This window comes from Haliotis asinina, chromosome 10, assembly GCF_037392515.1.
Source record: "Haliotis asinina isolate JCU_RB_2024 chromosome 10, JCU_Hal_asi_v2, whole genome shotgun sequence".
In the NCBI taxonomy this organism is placed as follows: domain Eukaryota; kingdom Metazoa; phylum Mollusca; class Gastropoda; order Lepetellida; family Haliotidae; genus Haliotis; species Haliotis asinina.
Window position 1 is genome coordinate 6,815,499 of NC_090289.1, and position 25,768 is coordinate 6,841,266.

At 42.5% G+C, this 25,768-nt stretch overlaps 1 protein-coding gene across 2 annotated transcripts; it reads right to left on the reverse strand.

The window, feature by feature from the left end:
- Positions 1 to 81: 81 nt before the first annotated feature.
- Positions 82 to 24,541, reverse strand: LOC137298268 (uncharacterized). 2 transcript variants are annotated; one of them, XM_067830448.1, is made up of 7 exons: positions 24,393 to 24,541; positions 21,310 to 21,446; positions 17,863 to 17,935; positions 17,513 to 17,705; positions 2,704 to 2,970; positions 1,307 to 1,433; positions 82 to 703 (listed from the first exon to the last, which is right to left on the reverse strand). In XM_067830448.1, the coding sequence occupies exons 1-7, from the start codon at positions 24,396 to 24,398 to the stop codon at positions 520 to 522; spliced, it is 987 nt and encodes a 328-aa protein (XP_067686549.1). In that variant the 5' UTR covers positions 24,399 to 24,541; the 3' UTR covers positions 82 to 519. The 2 variants fall into 2 exon arrangements, with proteins under 2 accessions (XP_067686549.1, XP_067686548.1); XM_067830447.1 differs by having other exon boundaries at positions 24,428 to 24,538.
- Positions 24,542 to 25,768: the final 1,227 nt, after the last annotated feature.

Below are 25,768 nucleotides of genomic sequence, written 5' to 3' on the forward strand. Positions count from 1 at the left end.
ATGTGTGGAAAAGATTCATCTATAAAATCTCAGTAATCTATAACAACTTTTAAGTGCCGCTAAAAGACATACCAACACTTGTTAATTACCAGAACAATGGGTTTTATTTATTAATTTCATAAAGTCTATCAAAAGTGTTGACAAACATTTCTTCATCATGGAGCCTGGTGATATCCTCAAGGTAAGATAAGCTGAATGACTAAAGTGTATTGACAGACAGGTTTGAAAAAGAGGTGAGGTTTGAAAGCTAGCAACACTGATACTATGCGCAACATATTACTACAATTCCACAAATACAGTCTGTATTAGCAAACATAATAAATTAGCACTGACAAAACTGGTATCACAGTTTCAAATCAAGATCAGGGCCTTATTTCACAAAGCATGATAACACTACCTGATTGTAGTAAATCATATACCTAACACTGGCCTGCAACAGTTGAAAGAGCTTTCTGAAATGGGGCCATGTCCTCTATTCAAATTATATCACAAAATATGGATGTTGATGCTGTTTGTTGGTCAGTAGAAGTCATCATATCCACTGAGCACAGCTAAGGCAGCCCCAGCTTCAGGATCCCAAGGCTTTATGCCCTGACACAACAGCTCGTACACCTCATCTTCATCAAATCCCAGCACACCATAATTGTCATCGGAATCCTCACACTCGTCAATATCAAATGGATTCATGAGAGACAACTCCCGACTGAAATGAAACATTCTTTGATGTGAATATATATATGTTGGGTAAACTACAGACAGGGCCCTACAGCCATTGGCTCCCTGGGGTATGTACATGATGTATTGTTCCAGCCTGGACCAGACAAACCAGAGAAAAACATTACACATTGCATTGAGTCTGTGCTGAATGACACAATCCACTAAGTTACCTTTCATTCACTGAAACTGTTTACAGTCAGTTCCTAATGGACTACTTCACAGATAATATTACTTGAGTATTCCTTAAGGGATAAGGTGGTCAGACTCACTGACTTGGTTGACCCATCATCGTATCCCCAATGTGCAGATTGATGCTGATGCTGACGATTATTGATTGTCTGGTGCAGACTTGATTATTTAATAACTGGCACCATATAGCTGGAATACAGCTGAGTGCTGCGTTGAACAGCAACTACACACCAATCCATGTCAACTCTGGCAAGAGGGTGCTTTAAATATTGTTTGTAGGAAGACTGCTTTGATAAGTGATTACTGGACATTATTTCAGTAAAAATACAGAAAGCTGAATATAGTTTTTGTGCTGAACAGGGTATCAGTTAACAGGATTGACAGAAGGGAGGCAACTCACCCCAGATACTTCATATCTTCATCTTCCAGGTCCACCTCCCCCTCTGTTGAGTCAGCTCCCTCTGCAGTCAGGTAGTCACACATGAACTGGGTGAAGTCCTTCTCTGTGTCATTGCCAGCATCGCGATCTGTACAAACACCGGCCATTAGTTCCTGGTGCAACAGTTACTGTCAGTAATAGTCACAGGGCATAATACTTCCTGCTGATTGGCTGCTTTTCCCCCAATTATCTATTCTTGCTTGTTAGCATGTCATATCGGTGCATGATCACAATAGACTGAAGACCGTCAAGTAGCAGCTGATGTCTCCACATGTAGTAATTCCACTCAAGACAAAATTAAATATGAAGTTATAATGAAAGGACCTCTGGCTTTTGTTTGTTACAGTCAAAGAAATACACAGAAATATACCAAAATATTCAGTCATGTCATTGTTTCCAAATACTCAGGAATATTTTTCAAATTTCAGATTCTTATGACAAAAGAAAGCGAACACAAGAGAGTGAAGAAGCTGGATTTGCCACCAATATTCTGGCCAAATCCAGGCAATGCAAAGCTTATTGAACCTGTGTAGCGAATCTAACCCATGCATATTATAAATGAAACGCTGACACTGCAATAGTTCTCAGCCAGCATCAGTTGAATTTGGTTTGACGTCTGGTCGGCACTTGACAGTAAGCCACTAAGAATGTTAATGTTAAAGTCAAGTTAATGTTAAATAGTACAGGCACTGATAGTCTTTTCTTTACTGGAAAGTGGGTCATCAACTTCTTATTATAAGACCTGAATTAATAGTGATATCAAAGAAAAACATGAGAGCAAAAAATCAACACAGTGTACTTATTGAATACAATTGCCTGTGCACTGACCTAACTGCAGCACTGCAGTAGGTTCCATATGACTATGTAACATGCCTGTTATAACTTAATGAAGTCAGTTATACCTCACATCGAGGGTCCCGGTGATGTTGCCGCATACAATGAATCCAATCCTAATTTGTGAAACTTTTTCATTCAGTCAAAAATATTCCAGCTACATTACAGAAGCAATAGTCACTGTTATACATGTACTGGAAATCCTAACCTTTTTATTGCTTTAATAATAGTTTGTATAATCTTTTCAGAGACCAGGGAGATATGATGAATTCTAAGAAACAGAATCGGCCATATCATTATGTAATCATAAACTTATTGTGGTTATAGGCCTACAACATACAACCATTTCAGTCTCCACAGTGTTAAGCCGTGTTTTGCCTGGTAAACCACAGGTTAATGGACTAAGGAAAGATCTTTGTCACGGTAGAATGACTGCAACACATTGCAACCACCTCATTCATAGTCCTAACCTACTCTCCTTCAGAATGTTCACACGATCACAACCACAAAAAAACATTTTTTACCAACAAACATCTGGGCCACACAATCCAAGTCATTGGCATGTTCCTTCTGTGCAGAACCTGTCACCTTTGCTTTGGCTACAATATGCTGGAGAAAAGCATGAGCATTTTTGAAATGGCGGTCACATTCTGTGCAGACAGCAAATCTACGAAAAATGCCCTTAGCAAGGAATGATGTATGTCTGCCATCCATACGACGCAGGTTCTCTAAGTAATGCTCCTTCAAGTTGTCGTAAGCATCGGAACCCTCATAGTAGACATTGCACTGCCCTGAAAACACAAAATGGAGTAGATGATTACATGTGCAAAGCAGGCAGCAGTATTGTGGCCACATGAAATATGAATGGAAAATAAATCTGAGCCTGGGAAGAAGCAGCATGTGAAATAGTGACCTGTGGAGCTCACATGCACATAGTAAGTGTTTCTTAGATTAACAACATTGTTTTAACAAGCTAACATTCCACATCATGCTTACACCAACCTGTTAAGTCCCCTACTGTAAGTCAAGTAGTAACGAGGTGTAAACACAAACAACCACACCTGTGCAACCACCTCCCCATCCCTGTCGTCTGTCTTTCTTGAGCTAAAGGACAGAAAGCTGCATAAGGGCGACAAAAAAGGCCAAAGTCCAGAGGAGAGGATGGGTGAGTAAACTGTGTGTCTGAATGTAAGCTTCTTAAAACAATGCTTTTAATCCAAAAAATACCATGCTTTAGCTTACAATTAGCTGTACTCATGCTTTTTTCGTCAACAAATCAACAGTCCTCACTAGGAAGGTTATGTTTACCTAAGACTTAAAGAAAGAACAATAACTACACATTGCAAGACATCTAGCAGTGATTGAAACTCCTACAAAAAGACAGGAAGCCCACATGGCTGATAACTGAAAAATGTTACCGGCCCTGTTATCATGTAGCCTATATTAAACTGAGAAGGTAGGAAACTGAGATATGGAGTTAAAATAAAGTAATAAATAAAATACTTGTAGTGAGGTAAACTTAAACATGTGCAAAAGCAAATTTAATAAAACCATGACTTGATGGTCACTGTTGATTCATTGTCACTGCCATCTGAATTAGAAAAGCAGAAAAGAACAATACTATTCACTGGCTGAAAGCATTCTCTAGACCAGTAACATTTAGTGTTAGATAAATGGGTAGATTCATCTGTGGAAGTTACAGTTTGATTGATCATGGACTATACAGGCATCATCTTGTTACCACAGTTGTAAATTATTTTCGAAATGACATGGTCAAATATATACCCTTGGAAAATTTATTGGCACACAGGGCTGGCTATAGCCAGCCATGTAACTAACACGCAGTGGGCCGCCAGGCAGACGTTATTTCATACACTGCATCTAGGTAGAAATATATTCGAACAAACCTGTAGAGGTTGCAGATTCTTTAAATAGAGTCCTCCTTGGGGTACTTATAAGCATTTAAATGTTCTTTAAATTCTCGCGACAGTTGTAACTATATTTTTTCAATAAAATATATACAAAACAAAAAACATAGTTTTTGTCTTGTGAGACCACCCCTACAGGGCCCCTGGCCCCGTCACAGCCAAGAGCAGGTAACTCTTCAGACTATAGCCTCCAGCAAAACACTTCCGTTCTGTAAGCAATACAGACAGAATGTGGGGAGGTGGGTGGCCTTACCCCAAGGAGGACTCTATTCAAAGTGAGTGAGTGAGTTAAAATTTAATGTCACATTGGCAATATTTCAGCCATATCGTGACGGGAACGGAACATTAAAATGGAATATATGAGTATTATAACAATCAGTCGACGAAGGACAGTAAAAAACTAGAACATCACAGAAATGAATGTAAAACTAGTAGCTATGCCTAAAACAATTTATCTATAGAGGACAATACAATATAAAACCGGGCTATAGATTGCCAACAACTGAAGGTAGATCACCATTCTAGGGACCATGGGGACTTACAGTACTTTTGCTACCTGCATGGACCCTAGCTGGATTTACATCATCCCCTCAGCCGTCAGCAATTTCAGAAATCTAGCCATACAATAAAAATACACTTATACTACCATTAAAAACGTGGAAATTTAGAATTTACTTTGCATGTTTGTGGACTTACGTACCCTCTCAGGAGGACAATAATTTTACAATACTTCAACCCCCTTTGAGGGTACAGCCACCAACAATTCAAGTTACTAATTCAAACTACCAGTCATTAAAATACATCTATTTACAGAAACATATTATTCAAAATTCAACCAAAAAATCAATTTCTTTTAAAAAACCTATAATTAAATGAGAATTAACGCTGGTAAAAAGATTCTTAATTGTTTTAACTGTAAAATACTTATCCCTTGTGATGGAGAATTCAACACAGTCAAGCAGAATATGCTTGACCGTGACTCTCTCATCACAAGGGATACAAAATGGAGGATCTTCACCTTTTAACAGGTACGCATGAGTGTATTAGTGTGGCCAACACGACATCGTCGCAAAATAACCTCTTCAAATCTGGACTGACAACCCAAGTGGGTATAACCAATGTAAGGTTTTGTCTCATGTAATTTATTGATACCCACTTGGGTGTCCCACTTCTTTTGCATCAGATCACGGATATAAGATCTAATGGTGGCTTTGTAATCACGATAAGGAATAAGAAGTGGTGTCACAGATTTGTTGAGTGCTGCTTTAGCAGCAAGGTCAGCCAGTGTGTTACCAGAAATGCCTACATGGCTGGGTAACCAACAAAAGACGATGTCGTATTGGCCAGTAGCAAGATCATTATACAATTCAATAATTTCTATTAAAAGTGGATGTTTGCAAGAAATATTTTTAATAGCCTGAAGGCAAGAAAGAGAATCGGAATAGATTATATATTGTTTACGTTTCGGGTGTCTTTGAATATATTTGAGAGCTGTTAATATGGCGTTAGCTTCAGCTGTTAAAATAGAACTATTATCTGGTAATCTAGAAGATATTGTTCTGGATCCAATGACAGTGGCACAAGCCACTGCTCCACCGTCCTTGGACCCATCTGTAAATAAAGGTTTGTAATTGCTATATTTATGCTTTAATTGATGATATTCTTGTTTATATTGTAAGTCATTTGTTTCTGATTTTTTAAAAAATGTTAATGTTAGGAAGAAAGAAGACGGGAAGGCGATATACTTTCCAGCTCAATACCGGCAGAAGAAATAAATGGTTTAATTCTGTGCCCAAGAGGTGGAACAAGAGAAGACTTTTTGTTATACAAATCCTCATAAAGGGGATTGAACACACAGTTATAGGCAGGGTTAGATTCATTAGAATATAATTTAGTAATGTATTGTAAAGACAATTTTATACGACGTTGAGTAAGAGATGGTTCATTGGCCTCAACGTAGAGACTATCAATAGGTGAAGTTCTGAAAGACCCAAGGCAAAGTCTTAAGCCTTGATGGTGGACAGAATCAAGAAGTTTAAGGTTGCTGTTGCAGGCTCCACCATATACGATGGAACCATAATCGAGTTTCGAACGTATGAGTGATCGATACAGGTGTAAGAGGGTTGCTTGATCCCCTCCCCACTTTGAGTTGGAAACAACTTTCAACAAGTCAACAGCCTTCAAGCATTTAGTTTTAAGGGACTTGATATGAGGCAGAAATGTTAAATGGGAGTCAAAGATTAGGCCCAAGAACTTGGCCTCCTTTACAACTTTGATGGGAGTGCCATCTAGAGATAGTTCAAGGTCCTTATGTGGTTTATATTTTCTGCAAAAATGTATACAGTTAGTTTTGGATTTAGAAAATTTAAAGCCGTTTTCAAGACACCATTTATTTATTTTGTTTAAACACAACTGCAGTTGTCGTTCAATAGTATGCATATTTTTCCCCGGGCAAGAAATATTAAAATCATCCACAAATAACGATCCATCAATTGAATCGTTTAAAACTTTTGATAAACTGTTTATCTTTATGCTAAAAAGTGTGACAGACAAAATACTGCCTTGTGGAACACCCTGATCCTGATTGTAATGATCAGACAGGGTAGAACCTACTCGAACTTGAAACTGTCTGTCCTTTAAAAAATTTGCTATAAATTGAGGTAAACGACCTCGCAAGCCGTAGTCATGTAGGTCTCTTAAAATACCATATTTCCAGGTTGTGTCATATGCTTTTTCTAGATCAAAAAAGATAGACACAGCATGTTGTTTATAAATTAGTGCATTTTTAACAAATGATTCTAAGCGCACTAAGTGATCGACAGTACTTCTGTTTTTACGGAAACCACACTGTATATCAGTTATAAGGTTATTTGTTTCCAAGTACCAAACTAGTCGATTGTTTATCATGCGTTCCATGGTCTTGCAAACACAGCTAGTTAATGAAATCGGACGATAATTGGATGGATCCGTATGATCACGTCCAGGTTTAGGTATGGGTACTACTATGGCGTCACGCCATGAGGGAGGAAAGTTACCCGATGTCCAAATATCATCAAAAATATTGAGAAGAGTTTCTAGGCAGGATTCTGGTAAGTGCTTCAGGAGTTGATAATGTATGTTATCAGCTCCAGTAGCAGTGTCATGAGCTTGATCAAGAGCAGTATGGAGTTCATGAATAGAAAACATTTCATTATAATCTTCCCCATTATCAGAATTGAAATTAATAGTTTTCTTTTCTTGTTGTTTTTGATATTGCTGGAATTTTGGTACATAATTTGAAGAGGAAGAGTGTTTAGCAAGGGTTTCACCTAGTTTATTAGCAATATCTGATTTATCAGTAAGCAATTGATCTCCATGTTTGAGATTATGGACAGTAGATTTAGTACCTTTACCTTTGATTTTCTGGACCATGTTCCATACCTTGGACATGGGTGTCCGAGAATTTATTTTGGACACATAATTTTGCCAAGATTGGCGTTCGTTTTGTTTAAAAGTACGCCGCGCTTTAGCATTTAAAATTTTAAATTTATTTAAATTATGTACCATAGGATGGCGACGGAAATAATGTTCTGCCTTTTTCCTTGCCTTCCTAGCTTGTTTGCACTCATCGTTGAACCATGGTTTTCTTATGTGTGGAACTACAGAGGAATTTGGCATACACACATCAGCTATGGAATTCAGTTCATCAGTAAAACATTTAATAGCATCAGGAACGTCAATAAAAAGTTCGGGTTTAAGTTTTTCAGCACACAGTGTTTCATATAAAGTCCAGTTAGCCTTTGTAAAATTCCGCCTTGATGATGGAGGAACATCAGATGGAGTTACAGCTTTTAATATAGTAGGAAAATGGTCACTTCCACAGAGGTCATCGTGGACTAACCATTCAAATTCTTTTAATAGGTCTGAATTTGTAAGCGACAAGTCGAGAGCAGAATAAGTCCCTGTTCCAGGGTGTAAATATGTGTTGGAACCATCATTATAAATACATAAATCATTGTCAGAACAAAAGTCCTCCAACAATTTACCTCTAGTGTTTGTATTTACACTACCCCAGAGTGGGTTGTGGCCATTTAAATCTCCCATTATAATACAGGGCTTCGGGAGCTGATCATATAGAGCTTGAAGATCGGTTTTGGCAAAAGCCGAAGATGGTGAAATATAAAGAGAGCATAGCGTAAACGCTACATGTAAAATAATTCTCACTGCAACAGCCTGCATATTAGTATTAAGTGAAACAGGGCTTTGAATAACGTTTTGTTTGACTAGAATGGATGATCCGCCAGTGGCCCTATCACCCAGAGGTGAAAAACAATGATATGCATTAAAATGACGAAGGTCAAATGCATCTGTTTGTTTTAAATATGTCTCTTGGAGACATAACGCTGAAGGTGTGAAATCTTGGACTAATAGCTGTAATTCATGTAAATTAGTCCTCAAACCTCTGCAGTTCCATTGTACAATATTATTGGAATAAACTATCTTTGGGGGGGATTTTTTGGGGATCTACCCCGCACTCTTTTGGAGGGCGACAAGCTATGTGCCCTAGAATGGACGTTTTCAGAAACGTCCATATCTTCAAGAGACCCATATTTATTAAACAATTGAATTTTATTTTGTGACCCCTTAGGAGCTCTGCCACTTTGTTGTTTTGAAGCATCAGACTTAGGTTTGGGTTTAGTTTTAACAATTTGTTGTCTATCAGCTGTTGAATGAGACTCAGAGCGTGACTGTGAAGATGACTTTGATGTAGTAGGAAGTGATTCCTCAGTCTGGGATGATATAGCAGGGTATAAAACCTGTGGGGAGTCGGAACTGACCCAAGTCAAGGTAGTTGGCATCCTGTGGATGATTTTGTTATTTTAGAGCTGGATTCAGATGATGATTTTGCTACTGTAGCATAACTTTCTAGAAGGTCAGATCTCTTCACCAGTTTCTTTGCCTCAGAAAAAGAGATATTTTGGGTGAACTTTATTTTGTTAATGGCCATTTGCTCTTTCCATATTGGACACTGTTTTGACGAAGATGAATGGTCGCCAGAGCAGTTAGTGCATTTTTTAAAGTCACTGTCACAATCTTCTGTTGTGTGTGTCTTCTCACCACAGTGAGCACACACAACAGTCAATGTGCAGGTAGATACACCGTGTCCATATTTCTGACATTTAAAACACCTGAGCGGGTTGGGGATGTAGGTTTCAACTTGGATATTGCAGTAACCCGCCTTTACTGATTTGGGAGCATTCGGCAATGAAAAAGAAAACAGATAGGTATTTGTTTGGATTGTTTCATTGTTTCTTCGGGTGGAAAAGCGCTTCACATACAGCACACCTTGATCCTTCATTTCGCATGCTATATCAAGCTCGGACATGTCAGCAAACAACCGATCACGATCTCTGACGATACCTTTGCTTGTGTTCAAAGTCTTGTGAGCAGAGACCGTGACCGGAATGCCCACAAAAGATTCAGTGTTCATCAGATTGGTTGTCTGCTGTTTCTTGCCACACTCTATTAGCAATGCACCCGAACGCAAGCGTCTAATGTTCTTGACATCCCCAGCAATACCTTGAATGCCCTTAGATACTGCGAAAGGGTTCAACTTCAATGGTGTCTTGTCCGGAGTCTCAATAACGAGGAAACGTGGCCAATACTCAATCGATGGAGACGGTCTATGAGAAGTATCAATGGGATCAATTTCAAGTGGACGTTTGGTTTTTTTGGGGGGTATTTCATAAGCCATGATTGGTGTCATATGGTTCATCATCCGAGCTCCCCACCCACCACGGAGTATCACAAGGACAATGCTAAAGCAAGCGGGCCTCCAGCTTGCAGCACCAAGGATACCCGGATGATATACTCCAGCAGAAGAATTAAGAGATTAATAATTCTACCAGATTGGCCCATGAGCCACCGCCTTCTGGCATAGGACTCTAGGCAAATTACAGAACAACATACTTCAAACTAAAAATGTTTTAGATTATAAAGCCAAGTCCAAATTTACAATGATTCCAAATGATATATGTGCATTGATAAATATAATAATGCCCCATGCACAGGGCTTGGCATGATCAGCTGATTGGTCGAACCGGGCCTATTCGACCAGCCGTCTAGGAGAAGTCAGGGCCGAAGTGGTGTATTGAGCAACAGGAACACGGTTGCAAGCTCCTATTGCTCTCAACCACCAGGATCCCCTCCTCCGCCGACACAGGGCTGCAACCCATGGCAAACGGGTTGGTGGACCAAATATCCCCCCGGGTCCACTACGGGGATGTTGGCGAGCTCTTGGCGTTACCCAGCACCCACCACGAGGAGGTGGCTTGCCACGGGTGCTCATAAACCTGACATAAGATGATAACCTTTATTATGTTTAACTGAAAGTAACAAGGAATCAAACTTACCTGGTCACGTGACCTTCTATGCCTTGCGACGGGGGTGCGGACCAGGGCCAGGCTATTACACGGTCTAACCCTACATTTCTATGAGAAAGTCGTAGGGTGCTTATAAAAAGCCCTCCCCTTTTTTTTCATTCATATCAGGGTCCATTCTCATACACTGGCCAAGGTGCTAGGGAAGGACTGAAACAGTCTAGACCGGTAAAGCAAAAAATACCACCACCATAATAGAGCCCACCACCGGGATAAAAGATGGAAAGTATACAGTAAGACACCACCCCCAGTCTACTTGTTGCAGCTACAATGTCAAATGATCGTTCGTCAAATGCAAAGGCAGCTCAATGGGCTAGGGCACTCGTGCCCTGCCCACTGGTGAGAACTGACTGGCCAAACCGAGCACGCTCGCTTGACAGTCTGTCTAACTGATAATGACGGATGAACGTGCTCGGTCGGCTCCAGATAGCCGCGGAGCAGATCTCCTCAATGGGCAAGGCAGACGCATATGCCTTAGACGTTGCCACAGCCCTAACCGAATGAGCTTTCAAACCCTCAGGGGGCGTACGACCTTTTGAGGTGTATCCCATACAAATGGCAGAGACAAGCCACCTAGATATGGTCTGCTTGTTCGCCGGAAGGCCATTCTTGCCGCCACCATAACAGCAGAACAATTGATCATTCTTCCTAATGTCTTTTGTTTGTTCTAAGACGTAAGCACGTTGAAGAGAGGTACCGGGCGGCGAAGGCTGCGTGAAAGCAGGAAGCTCAATAGGCGCTGTAACGTGAAAGGTGCTATCTCTCTTAGGACGGTAAGTATCTGGCAATCGAATGCTCACTCTGTCTTTGTGAAACACTGTTAATTCAGGGTTGGCGGACATAGCGTATGTCGCCTACCCGCCTGCCAGAGGTTACCGCCACAAGAAAAGCAGTCTTCCATGTCAACTGCTGGAGGGACAGAGCCGACAGGTTGTGAAAAAGAGGACCGGACAGCCAATCATGAACGACTGGCAAGTCCCACGGGGGACAAATCCGCCGGACAGATGGACGGATTCTGTCCACGCCTGCAAGGAAGCGCTGAACTAGAGGGTGCTGCCCCAATAATGCACCATCGACAGGAATGTGGAAGGCAGAGATTGCCGTGGAGTAACCTCTAACTGTAGAAGCGGCCAGACCGGCTTCCAGTTTAGATTGCAGAAACTCCAACACAGATACTAGATCTGCATAAAAGGGATCGAGAATCCCCCTGTCGACACACCAGCGCGCATAAAAGGCCCATCTATCCTCATATTGAACATTCGTCGAATCCCTCCGCGAAGCCAGAATTGTGTCTGCAACTGGTGCAGGAATTCCTCTCACATGGAGGCGACTCCGGACAGTGGCCAAGCCACCCACTGAATCCTGGGATTGGGGTGTGGCGCTCAGTTCTGGGATAGTAAGTCCGGTCGAAAGGGTAATAGTACAGGAGGCTGAGCCAGAAACCTGAGAATTACCGGAAACCAGCTTTGAGCCGACCAAAGCGGTGCTAGAAGCACAAGTAGCCGAGCCGGTTGTGCGAGAGGACACTGTGTCGATTGTCTGTCCAATCGAGCAGAAAGGCGTCGTTGGCTATCGTTCTCGGATCCGGTATCCTTGAGCAAAACACAGGAATCTGGTTCGTCGCCCCAGAGGCAAACAGATCTACCTGGAACGACCCGAACAACTGGGAAATAATCCCGAATATCCCCCGATGCAGCATCCACTCGTGTGGGGCTAGTATATGTCTCGATAGCGCACGTGCGCGGACGTTGTCTATGCCCGGTAGATAAACGGGGAGTACCCGAATGTCGAACTGGTCGCACCAAATCAGAAACTGCCACGCCTCCTGAAGGAGGGACGGAGACACTGCTTCAGGATATACGTCATAGCGGTCTGGTTGTCCATCTCTAGGCGAACCACTTGACCCCGCACTGACTCCACAAAGCTCTCGAACACCCGGCGGACTGCTCTCAATTCGAACACATTGATGTGTAGGGTAACTTCGTCCTCAGCCCAACGACCCGAGACCGATAGTTCGCCCAGGACGCCCCCCCAGCCTGTGAGGGAGGCGTCCGTCTGAATCGAGAGGGAAGGTGTCGGTGTCTCTAAGGGGATCCCCCTGGACAGATTTCCGACTTCCGTCCACCACCGCAGGTGAGGAATCAACCAAGCGGGAGTCTCGAGAATAGTCTCATAGCTCTCCGAATGGGACCACAACTGGGCTAACGGCTGTTGAATGGGTCGCATCCTCAACCTCGCACGTCAGACCACGTCCACTGTAGCCGCCATAGTGCCCAGCAAATGAAGCCAAGTTCTTGCTGTGGCTCTGGGGAACTCGAGAAACTGAAAAACATTTCTCTGAACTTTGACGATGCGGTCTGGGGCTAGGGAAACAATCCCCTGAGCCGTATTGAACTGTGCCCCCAAGAAGACCAGATCCTGCGTGGGGGTCAGGTCTGATTTCTTGAGATTGATGATCCAGCCGAGCTTCATCACTTGGTGTGTGGCATTGTGTGATAACAGGAGCCCGAGGGCCCTCAAAAGCCAATTGTCCAGGTACGGATGACAACACCTGCCCTGTGACCTGGCTAGCTGAGCCGGAACCAACATAAGTTTGGTGAACACCCTTGGCGCTGTGGAGATGCCGAAGGGTAGAACCCGAAACTGATAACACTTCCCGTCGAAGGAAAACCGAAGGTATTTCTTGAACTCGGAGTGTATCGGAACATGGAGGTAAGCGTCCTTGAGATCGATTGACGTGAGCCAATCCCCTGTCTCTACGGAAGAGATCACTGACCGCAGTGTCTCCAACCTGAAGGACGGAACCTCTATGAACTTGTTCAGCCCCTTGAGATTCAAGATAGGTCTGAACCCTCTGTCCTTCTTGGTCACAAGGAAGTACGTGGAATAAAACCTGTCTTCTTGTTGACCTTCCGGAACCAACTTGATGGCAGCCTTGTCCAGTAACGACTGGACCTCGGCACGGAGGACCTCTGCTTTTTCCCGGGAGAACGGCACCGACGTGTGCCGAATCCCTGAGAAGCGTGGAGGGTCTCGCTTCCACTGTGGCATATGGCCATCCCTGACTGTGGACAGGACCCAGGGATTTGAAGTGGCTGCCTGCCATTCCGAAAGGAATAGTGACAGTCTGCCGCCTACAGGGACTTCTGGCGCAAGGCAATGTACCCCCACATTCGGCAGTTCTCCGCCTGCTTGTGTTGGGGACACCAAAGGCTCTGGGCAAATGTTTAACGGGAAGCCGGGGCAGGCTTCCCTTTGCCCCGAAAAGGCTGCTGTTGCTGCGACTGCTGCAACGCAGGCCCCTTGCCTTTGCCTTTCGCCCTCTTGCTACGTTTGTGCTGCAGCGGAGCAGTCCACTTAGCACCTTCCTTTGCCGGCGCCCAAGGGTAAGCTGAAGCAAGAGTGGGAGGCCGTTGGCGAGACGAGGAGGGTTGCTCTAACAAGGGCTTAGAGTCCTTGAAAGTGCTAACAGCCTCCGCGGCCTCCCGCACAACCTGTAGTGCCCCAGGGAAGAGGGAAGATCCCAACCTGTAGGGCAGAGCCAGGAGTGCCTGCTGGGTAGCGGGGAAGTACCTGGCTACGGATAGCCATAGCCGACGCAACCCCACAGCACCTTATGCTGTCCCTCGCCAGATGAGAGTGCACGTCCGTAAGCTGCCGGCCCAACACTGCCGACGGAGAGTCGTCAGCAGTGCTCCCATGATCCAACAGCTGCCCCTGCAAAGCAGAAAGGTAAGCCGAATGGACCACTACTCTCAGCTGCTGGGCCGCACACCTATATTGCTCCTCAAAGGAACGATAGGCGGACCTTAGCGCTGGAGCGGCCGTGGAGAAGGGCGGCAGCCGCCGGCCCTGTCTGGCCGAGGCTAAGGAAGAGGAGGAGGACCCCCCCCAGGGTGACCGAGACGTACACACACTCGTCCACCACCGGCGGTTCGAACAGCAAATCCTCATCCAGTTGATAACGGCGGCTAATCTCCGGGAGATCGAAGCACGACCGGGTACCCGAAAGGAGCGGATTCACTACCTCCCCGACCAGCGATGGGAGCAAGCTGGGGACAAGCTGGGGCCGACTGCCCTAGGCATATCCACCTGAACGCCCGAAGCGCAGGACGGCTACCCAGAGGGAGGAGCGTTCTCCGAGTCTAAGCCCGGGCCGCGGCCTCCCTCAACTGAACCACCATGGCCGCTCAATGAAGATCGGGCGTCCAGTTCCTTTCGGAAACCAGACAGCGCCGAATCTATCATTGATTGTACTGAAGACATCTGTTGCTGAAACAAGGCATTAATTGAATCAACAGAGATTAATGGTGCTTGCGAAGTAGGGGTAGGTGCTGAGGATACAGCGGCAGAAGGGGAAGGGTCCCTAGACACCCTGGCCTTCTTAACCGACCCCTCCGAAGAGGAAGCTGCGCCTTTCTTTTTGTGGGGGTGCTTAGATGGAGGGTCCTGAGCCCAGATATCCCCCCCGCCTTAAGTAGGTTGGAATAGAACAAGAAGTCCGTGTGTCTAGACTTTCTGGTCTGAGGGGTAAAACCCGCGCACACATCACAAGACTGATCGTCGTGATGACATTCCACTAGGCACCTTAGACATACATCATGCAGGTCTTTAGCCGGAATGGAGGATTTGCATGTTGAGCAGGATTTAAACTGCAAGGCAACAAATAACCTCCTAGTGTTGCGTAGTAAACAACAAATAAAACAAGACACGCATGGGCGCAAAGCTAAAACTAAAACTACCTACGTAGTTAAGGTAAAAGCTAAGTGCCACTACACCATAGTTTACGACATATTTTTTATAAAAATAGTAGTAAATATGGAGATAATATGAATAAAGTACATAAAAGTATAGCTAACACAAGCTTACTTTAAAAAAGACCGCCATAACACTGAAAAGTTTTGGCGGGAAAAAAGGGTTGCCTTCCACCATTATGCTAACCACGTGGCTACCAACAGGGACGGCAAAAGTTACAACATTTTGACAAGTAAACTGTAAAAAATGATTCCTAATGCGCCCATGCGTCTAATAAAGAAACCATACATACAGTTTGAGTCTCTGTGGTACTCATCTTAGTACTTGTCTTTGTCTTTGGTAAGCAAGAATCTCTGTGAACGCTGAAGCACGTCTGCATAGGCGGGCGACAGAAAAGGAAGTGTTTTGCTGGAGGCTATAGTCTGAAGAGTTACCTGCTCTTGGCTGTCACGGGGCCAGGGGCCCTGTAGGGGTGGTCTCACAAGACAAAAACGATGTTTTTTGTTTTGTATATATTTTATTGAAAAAATATAGTTACATCTGTCGCGAGAATTTAAAGAACATTTAAATGCTTATAAGTACCCCAAGGAGGATCTCTATGAAAAAGAATGGGAAATGGCAAGGCTGCCCATAGGAAATGAATGCCTTGATAGATGAAACTGATATATTTCTGATACCCTGGGTGAATTGTGAAATGGAAATAGGGATGCTGCAGGTCTATCAATATGAGAAATTCATTTTCCAAAGTCATCCAACAGAGAGAACTGAGAGAATCATGGTGTACTTGTCTGACAGCATGAGATACATGGCATTGAAATGCTTCAGACTGAAGATGAGGCACATATTTGATGAATTCTTCTTCGGAGCAAGGAAGATAGGGGTGTGAAAGAGGCTTATGTCACCAATGATCCCAGGTGACTTCTCTACTAACGTGTTGATGGTCGTTATTGGAGTCCCCAATGAGGGCAACGGAAAAGATGTTGTATAAGATCAATGAGAATGTGCTTGTGTGTCCATTAAGCCCACTTATATACACAAGACTGAGTAACCATCGGCATCCGATCATCATCAGGTCATCTTCATAATTGTAAAATCCACTGAGACAATCCATTGCAGTGGAAACCATGACTAATGGTTAAGGTTGATGCCATGTCACAGAGTCTACAGATTCACAAAACTTGTCTTCAGTCATGTAAGAACTAGTGGTGGGAAACAGTAATGCCCAGTCAAGATCTTTAGAGACGGGCAGCATAGTCTTCCCCATTAATGGGAAAGATGGTGCACTCCTGGTGTAGCAAATGGTCAAGATGACTCGTTCATCCCTGTAAGAAGTTTTGCAAAAGCCGCAGGTGGTGGACACCTGAGACAGCCTGGGGTGTTCCAAGCTGAAAACACCATGCTGTCCCTGAAGTTGGAAATCAATGACAACAGGAAAGGGGAGGTAATTGCAAAGGAGGGGTTGTTTGTGTTTACACCTTGTTTCCACTCAACTTATGTTAGGTGGCTTAACAGGTGGGTATAAGCTTAAGTATGTCTGAATGTTATCTAAAACAATAATACCAATAATAATGAAAGTTCTTGTACCACACAATACTCAACACTACAAAGGGCCATGCTCAAAGTGTGCATGGCCCTCAACATTATTAGCTCGGACAACCAGGAAAAGTTACAGTCACATGATCTATCCCACTGGGTACCCATTTTCTGCTGGGTGAATGGAGACAATCTTGAACATGCTCACTTGCCTAAGGTGAGACTACATGTATCACATGTTTGTGGGGCAGGATAGAAGTCCTAGAAACTCTCAGGAGTCACTCATCCATGGACTCCAAGCTCAACATAGTCAACAAAGACTCAACAAAATTGCTGAGCGATTGAAATTGAAATACTGTCTTCATAAATACTTGGGGTGGTGGGGTAGTCTTGAGGTTAAAGGACAGTCACATGTACAGCCTTTGGCTACACCTGGGACAATGCTCTCATCATATGTAATGTCTGGGTGCACCAGGGACAATGCTGTCACCACATGTAATGTCTTTGGGAATACCAGGGACAATGATCTCATCACATGTAATGTCTTTGGGAATACCTGAAACACTGCTCTCACCACATGCAATGTCTTTGGGTGTACCAAGGACAATGCTCTCACCACATGTGATGTCTTTGGAAATACCTGGGACAAAATTCTCACCACATGTAATGTCTTTGGGAATACCTAACAAAGCTCTCACCACATGTAATGTCTTTAGGTTTTCGCCTCGGTTTCACACATTCCTCACTGCTGCGACTCAAGTCAGCATCCAAGAGGCTGAAATCGGAAGATGCTTCAGTGACATCGGTTGACGGAGTTGTATTCGACAGCATGGACTGATCTGACTCTGATGTGGTCGGATTCGATGAGGAAGTATCCAGGTCAGAGAGATCCTGAAAGTATCATAGCACAGAACCAGACTCCAAATTTCCCAAATGACAGGACAATAACCATTCACTAAATTTAAAGCAGCAGTTTGAGATTACATGCATATAACTATGACCAAATGATGGCATCGATGACAACCAGATATGGTAACCAATACTTCACCTGAGTTTTCATTTGATAGTCCAAAGGGCCATGTCTGTTGAAGCAGGATGTGCCAAATCTGCAGTTACCAGACCTTGAAAAGAAAATACATCAAGTTATACTTCAGAAATATGTCACCAAGCTTTACTATGGAAGATAAACCACCTAGTTGGAATATTCAAATACAAATTTGTAACAACATAAGCATTTTCTCTTTGTATACTGAGGCCTAAGGAATACACAGAATGTCTGAACATTACATTACATTCTGAACAGCAGCCTTGAATGGGCTTGTCAATTTGAACATTGAATTCAAACTTCTTGAAATAAGTCAGATGTCAACATTCATTAGAATCAAGCTCATGAATTTCCAGCTGTACTGTCAAGAGTTCTGTTAGTGTCAGATGATGTTTACAAAGTGAGGAACATGATAAGGGTCAGCAAGAGTTATAAGGAGATGACATGTCAACAGCTTGGTGTAATTCAGAGTTTTGACCATTGTAATCACACTTTGGGCTCATTGCCACCTGTTACCTTCAGTTTAAAGGGGGAAAACATTGCTGTGCTGCATTTTAAACATGCCAAATCACCAAAAGGCACCAGTTCATTGCTATTCTGTTGTATACAACACATTTTACCTGAGAATGTGAAATAGTTTGGGACCTTCTGCTCTGACGAGAACTATGTTTATTTCCATAATTAGTTGTATTGAAGTTAAAACATAGAAATATGAACAAAATGCAGAATTATCTATGTTCTTTCCCATAATCGAGTCTGGACCAGACAATCCAGTGATCAACAACATGAGCATCGATCTGCGCAATTGGGAACCGATGACATGTGTCAACCAAGTCAGCGAGTCTGACCACCCGATCCCGTTAGTCGCCTCTTACGACAAGCTGAGTCGCCTTTTATGGCAAGCATGGGTTGCTGAAGGCCTATTCTACCCCGGGACCTTCACGGGTCTCTTTCCATTTTGAGAGATTGGATAAAGTAGTTGTATGGTGAAAGTATTGATATCTTTCCCTTTAACACAATGAGTATCAGCAGAAAAAAGAAATCAAGGAGAATTGGCAGTCCATTACTGATCCAATACAGTAACTCATGATCTTTGTAGCTGGAAGGATAATCCTCCAGTTTGTATGAATCATTTTTTGATTATGGATTGACAAACATCTTGAAAGAAGAGGGAAAAGTAGGATGTTTGTTGTAGATGAACAGTGTGACACTGATCTCATCAGATAATGAACCTGATGACAATGGAATATTCTATAATAGGATGACAAACATCTGGAAACAGAGGAAAAGTAGGATGTCAGAATCATAGATCAACAGAGTGATCTCCGAAACATACCATCAGACAATGACAAAGCTGGTGTGAGTGTGTGCAGGGTTTCTTCATCACAGACAACAATGTTAGAGGGAGAAGTATGAAGACTGGCACAATGGGTTTAAACCTTGCCCTAGTTGCTACATGTGAGTGAGTATGGTTTCAGGAGTCAGTAATATCCAAGCAATATCAGACCCACAGCGGACATCAGAAATGGGTTTAACACTCCATATACACTTTGTACTCAACTGGATATTCAAGCACAACAAGCAAAAGTTTCAAAACACTAAGCTTCCCCATTGACCCTGTTGCACATGAAGACAGAGTCACTGCAGGAGTAGGTGGCCTGCACCTCACAGCACAATCAGACATGGAGCAACACTTTTTTGCCAGGCTGCAGTAAGGGTACCAGACAATATTCTAGGGGAGATGAGCAGGTGAGCATGACATGAGTGAGTGAGTGAGTTTAGTTTTACGCCGCACTCAGCAGTAAATCCAGTGATCAACAACATGAGCATCGATCTGCACAACTGGGAACCGATGACATGTGTCAACCAAGTCAGCAAGTCTGACCACCCGATCCCGTTAGTCGCCTCTTACGACAAGCTTAGTCGCCTTCTATGGCAAGCATGGGTTGCTGAAGGCCTATTCTACCCCGGTACCTTCATGGGTCAGCATGACATGAAGACCTCTTACCTAAACCCCAGATCAATGTAATAGCATACTTAAGGCCAGACCAATTTTATTTCTTGTTTTACACATTTTTCTCCTGAGAAAACCTAACGGCAGGATGGGGAAAAAAGTAAACATAAAATTACCACTCGAAGTAATATTCGTTTTGGCCAGTTATGAAGGAAATTTTATTAAAAAAAAAAAAAAAATCTTGTAAGTTTACATTTTTGGCCAATCAAAACAAAAGGATTTTATTTTTTGAGCAGTGAAAATTAATCTATATTTTGTTTCCTTATTCTTGAGAAACTATGACTGGTAAATCCTTATAACAAGAAACAAACCTGGTCTGGCCTAAAATAAATGACATAAGGAAAAAGCACAACTGACCATTCTGTAACAGTGTGAGGAAACTACATGCCAAGGAAGTGGACACACTGTTGCAAAATATGCGCATAAAAATAAAAGAAGTATTGAATTTAAGATGAACACTAAAGAAGTAGATACATATGCACTACACATGAAAATATCTTTTGCACTGAGGAAGTAGTTCAAGTGCAGCTACTTCTGATGAGTGACTTTGAGGATATGTTTCACTCTATGGAAGCTGTATTTGAGATAACAACCAAATTTCACGGATCTATAGCAATGTATTATCGATTCATACTTTTCAACAAAAACAACCTAGTTGATATTTGGCTTCATGAACATACCCCACTGTTTGGTTATGAAAACAAAAGATTTCTGAAGCAAAAACATGTGAAGAACTCAAGCTTCCAAACAAAACACTGTCACAGTCATAAAGCAGACCTAGAAAGACACGTTTGTCTTCTTGGAACCAAATGCTCAAAGACAGTTCAATCAAACAGCAGATTGTGGGCCTGTATCAACAAACACATTCCTAACCTTTCCCATCGAAAATAATAACAAGAAGACACAGTCATCAATATCACCCGCATTACCTCCAATTTCAGTCTACTTCACTTGTTGCCATGGAAACGCCAAAAATATTTTATTCAGAATTCCAAAACTATCAAAAGGCACCAACACCACTAGACCAATCTATGTGTGAAGTTTGGTGAAGAAATATTGAACGGTTTTAGAGTTCTGCTCTGGAAAAGATAAATGTGAACAGATGGATGGATGCACAGACACACAAAACGCGTTGCGTGGGAATAACAATATGCATAAATCAATACATATACCAAAAATATTAACAAAACCTAATGCAACCATTACTAGAGAACTCACAAAGTAACTAGAAATAGACCAGAAATAGATAACTCCATATAGGGTCGAACCACTTTGTATGATAGGGGTCCAGGAACGGTAATATTACATGAGTGTATGGAAGGAACTCTTTCTTCAACACAACTCTGCAAGCTAAAAAACTCTGGTCCATGAAGGATTGGTCTGAACAATGACATTGGAAATTGAAAACTCTATGAGATTAATTCATGTTTACTCACATGAAGTAACTACAGTAGGGCCTAGACTCTGTGTCCTGTAGTGTGTTCTCTATGTGGGAATATCGACATCTTTCTCCATACCAGCAACCTCCAGGGGTCCAGTAGAAACGACAAACCGTTGGGGGCGAATAGCTGCTCTTTTAACAAATACAAGGAAATGGTGAAATAAGTGTTCTAACCAGTTACACATAAAAGGTTGCAAAACTGCAGTAGTATGACTTGTTCCAGGGAAGTACCATGCATCATGTATCAGTGTACAGTATCCCAGCAAGTAATGCCAGGAGTCAATCAGGAAGATGCTTACCTCCATCATGGTGTTGGGTTGCAAAACAGTTTTTGAGAAAACAAGGTTTTTCACAAAGCAGTAATCTTCCCAACAATACTGAGTGAGTGAGTTTTGTTTCATGCTGCTTTTTAGCAATATTCCAGCAATAACATGGCAGGGGACACCAGAAAAAGGGCTTCACACATTGTTCCCACGTGGGGAATCGAACCCGAGTGTTCCGCGTGACGAGTGAACGCTTTAACCACTAGCCTACCCCACCGCCCCCTCAACAGTACTGAGCCATGCAAATCTAAACGTACCAACTGTCTCAGAATATTATCTGAATCTGAATCAGGATATCACAACTTTCCTTAACTGTTTGTCAGCCATTTATGCAGACACTTTGAACATGTTTGGTGTGTAAGTAGTAAAGTCTTCATTGCTTTTGATCCCACATAGAAACATTTACCTTAGCAGCATGAAATCACACCATTACCTTTCTTACCATTGTTAGGTTGTATCAGCAGATGAAGAATTCTACCAAAGGGCTCTGAATATTCAAATAGCAATGTTATAAGATTTTCTGGTACAGTATGTTCAAAGGATCAAATGGATATCCCTTTCCCTCGACAATTTACTGGAGTGATTTATGTTTTCCAAAAGTGAATGATTTTCCAAGGTCCTGCCTGAAGTAACTAGGGCCAGCATATACAGAAAGGGAATAATAGTCATTTCAGTAAGAGTTCCATCCGTAACTAACACTTAAATTGTCAGAAAACTGAAGAATTGTATTAGTACCTACCCCTACCCTTACAATACCAGTTTAATTTACTGACAATCTAAGTGGGGGTAAACGGCAGAACTCTTATCCCTTCCCCTGCACCACCAATTCACTGATACTTCAAGTGGGGAGTACAGGTGGAACACTCATCTCTACAACACCAATTTAAGAGGGGGTTGGGGGCGGGACTCTTATCTGGACCCCTATAACACCAATTTTCCTGACAATCCAAGAACAGGGTTACAGGCGGAACTCTAAGCTCTAGCCCTACACTTACACCACAAATTTTCTGACATTTTAAATAGAGGTTACTGGCGGAACTCATACCCTGCAACACCAATTTACTGACAATTTAAGTGGGTAGTACGGGTGGAACATCTACCCCTACAACACCAATTCACTGACAATTCAAGTGAGCGTTACGGGTGGAACACTTACCCCTCCAACACCAATTACTGCAAAATTTAAGTGAGGGTTACAGGTGGAAATCTTTCTGGTTTGGGCTAGGTTGGCTTAGTATGCATCAGCTACAAACACACTAATACTAATGATAAACAGTGTGGGTTATGGGCTGAAATCTACCCACCATTTTTAAACTGTCATAAGGAGCTGTCCCATCTACAGCTCAGACAACACAATGCATGACACCATCACATGAGACAGATCTGAAAAACTGACTACGCAAATCCTGTTCTAGGCAGACAAGACAATTACGTCACTCTAGACCTGGTTTGCTTCTTGGATTTGCTTTGACCTAGTTACTCATCTACTCGCATGAATCAAAATGCATCTTTTGGAATGCAGTACATTCTGCTAAAGCGTTCCATAGCAGGGAACCTATAAAGAGGGGGAGAAGAAACTCCTTGAAAAGCCGCTGAACATATGTCTCAGGTCATTACGCAAAAGTGTAGCCAATATGGTGGCAGCATAGTATTTAAGACTGAGCCCGGTTTGTTTTCAACAGCTGATTAAGTTCGCTGAGTGTTGTAACAACAGTAATCCTACATGTAGACGATAGGCTAACTATTTTGACACTTCATTTTAAGTCAGAAAATTGGTATTAGTGTCCGTATTAGGACAGTAGATTTGTAGTAAAGTTTCAAGTCGGTATGTTATAGCTCACTGGCTTCTATTCTTGATTCACCTCGAAGATGGACTAAATTGTGGTGATAAAAACTTTTTCTTTATTTCTTTCATTCATTCACAAAATTCTTGCTCTTGGAGCATGACGAGGCACATGTTAATTAGTACAATTGGGAAAGAAAGGAAGCGAGTGCCCTATCCCTGTTGTAGAGTATCCCTGTCCATAGTAGGCACAGGGTTAGGCAGTCAAAAGAGGATCAGAACACAATGGCTGCTGTGCACGATTGGTATATATAGCTTGGCCATGACGTACACAAAGGGACCAGATTATGAGGCTGATTTCTGCGTGCTGGCGATTAGGTGCCTGACTCTAAGGGTGTGGGTTCGAATCCTGGATAGGACTTAACTCATAAAAGTTCTAGAATTTGTACTTTACTAAGAAAGTGTAATCCCAAATATAACAAGTTAGATTTGACATTAACAATATTATGCTCTTTAACTAAATGCTACAGTGTGGATCTGAAGAAAAATGAAAGACACGCATCAGTACTGATGAATTGTCACGGTGTTGATTCAAGCCAGATAACGTCATGGTGCGGTACTCAATCCTTGCCACTGATGAGTAAAAAGGTCAATCTGGTCGGTCCCTGCTATTTGATTACACTGTGTCCGCAAATTGATTCCGATTCACGAAATCCAAACGGCATGGACCGATATTATTTCATGGATCCTGATTTGTACTCAGACTACCACGATGTTGTAATATTATCGACCGCGAGTCGTGACTACGACATTCACTCTACCATGCGCAGACCATGTCACGCGATTTGGGAGTATGTATTTGCCTAGTTTAGCTAGCTGAACTAGTATTTGCCGAGTTTTTTTTAAAGAATGTCCTCTCATTCTCATCGTTCTTACAGAAAAATGAAGTAATTTCTTTCCCATCTTACCCACCATCATTGGGAGAGTGTCTCCAAATTACTATCTACCTGGAACAGCTGCATAAAGAGGACTGTCACACACTGGACACGGAACTATCCAGTCTCCCGCAAGGGTGCGATATTGTAGTTAACACACTGGGCACCAAAACTCCCGCGGTTAATGGGATAGCGGCTGGTTATTGGCTGAAAGGAATGGCAGCACCGCCCACTTGCTTCAATCTACCAATACAAAAGATTCTCTCATTGAGCCAATGATCTGCAATTGCACATTTTCTTAGATATTGTTTAATTCGTGACATATGCCAGACAAATAATCTTTATACACAGGTGACCTTGTTGTATTTCAACTTGCTAGTAACATTACTCTCAAAGAATTCTGGAGCATTCACGGGCGACCATGAAAACAACAAACTTTGTCAGTGATATTCTCTTGGTGTTGAGTCATTTGGCATCAGAACTTCGCACCTGTGTTGAAAACAGCGTTTATGTGACTGTCTAGAGAGAACATTCAAAGTTTTAAGAGAACTTCTAACATTCGTCTGCAGAATTTCTCCGTCTTTGCTTACTACAGTTACCTTTTCTGGTTATTATATAGAAAATATTTGTTTTTATTTATTAAATAAAATGTTTTGCTTTTTACTGGATATCGTTTCGTTAATACATGCAATAAAATGTTAACTTGTGAGTTTTTGACACTTACTATGTATTATACAGTGTGGCTGGGTGGTCTTCATTTGTGTGCGTACATCTGACCAGGTTAAGTTAGCATGAGTAGTGTGTACGTATGACTTTACGCCGCTTATAGCAATATTCCACAACATCACGGCAATGGACACCAAGAATGGGCTTCACACATTTTACCCATGTAGGGAATAGAATAGGGGTGCTCTGCTCGGCATGTAACACTATGGAAATTACCCCAAGTGTGCGAATATAACTGATACGGGTCTGTGTATGATAGCACCGTACAAGCACTGCATCAAACAATGGTTAATATTATGAAACACTACCCACTGAATGTAAGGCGTGTATCCAAGTACTCGAACGTAAGTCCCCACTTGGTTCAGCTTCCGGTGAAAGTTGCGTAAATTCCTTAGTCACTCAAACACTAACAACACCATGGAGACCTTCATTTACAGAGGTGACTAGCCCATTTACTAACTCCTAAACAATTATAGAGATATCAGCTATACCGCATCTAGTCAGTGACTGTGCAGTGGGTGGAAAGAGTGCATCTGCCTCCCAGTGCCTGAACCACATTATTTTCAAAACTTGCAAGTCCTCATTGCAGTGCTAAAGTCCTAAATGAAGTCTAGATTTCCTCAGCGAAACTCTAGTCCCCTTTTCAATTTATGTAGGTTAGCTTGTTACTATCAAAGTTATGTATTC

Coding starts and splice junctions, on each gene's coding strand:
- LOC137298268 (XM_067830447.1), bottom strand. Junction 17,936..21,309: donor CCCTACTGTAGTTACTTCAT/GTGAGTAAACAT, acceptor TTTCTTTTCAAG/GTCTGGTAACTGCAGATTTG. Junction 17,706..17,862: donor ACTATCAAATGAAAACTCAG/GTGAAGTATTGG, acceptor TGATACTTTCAG/GATCTCTCTGACCTGGATAC.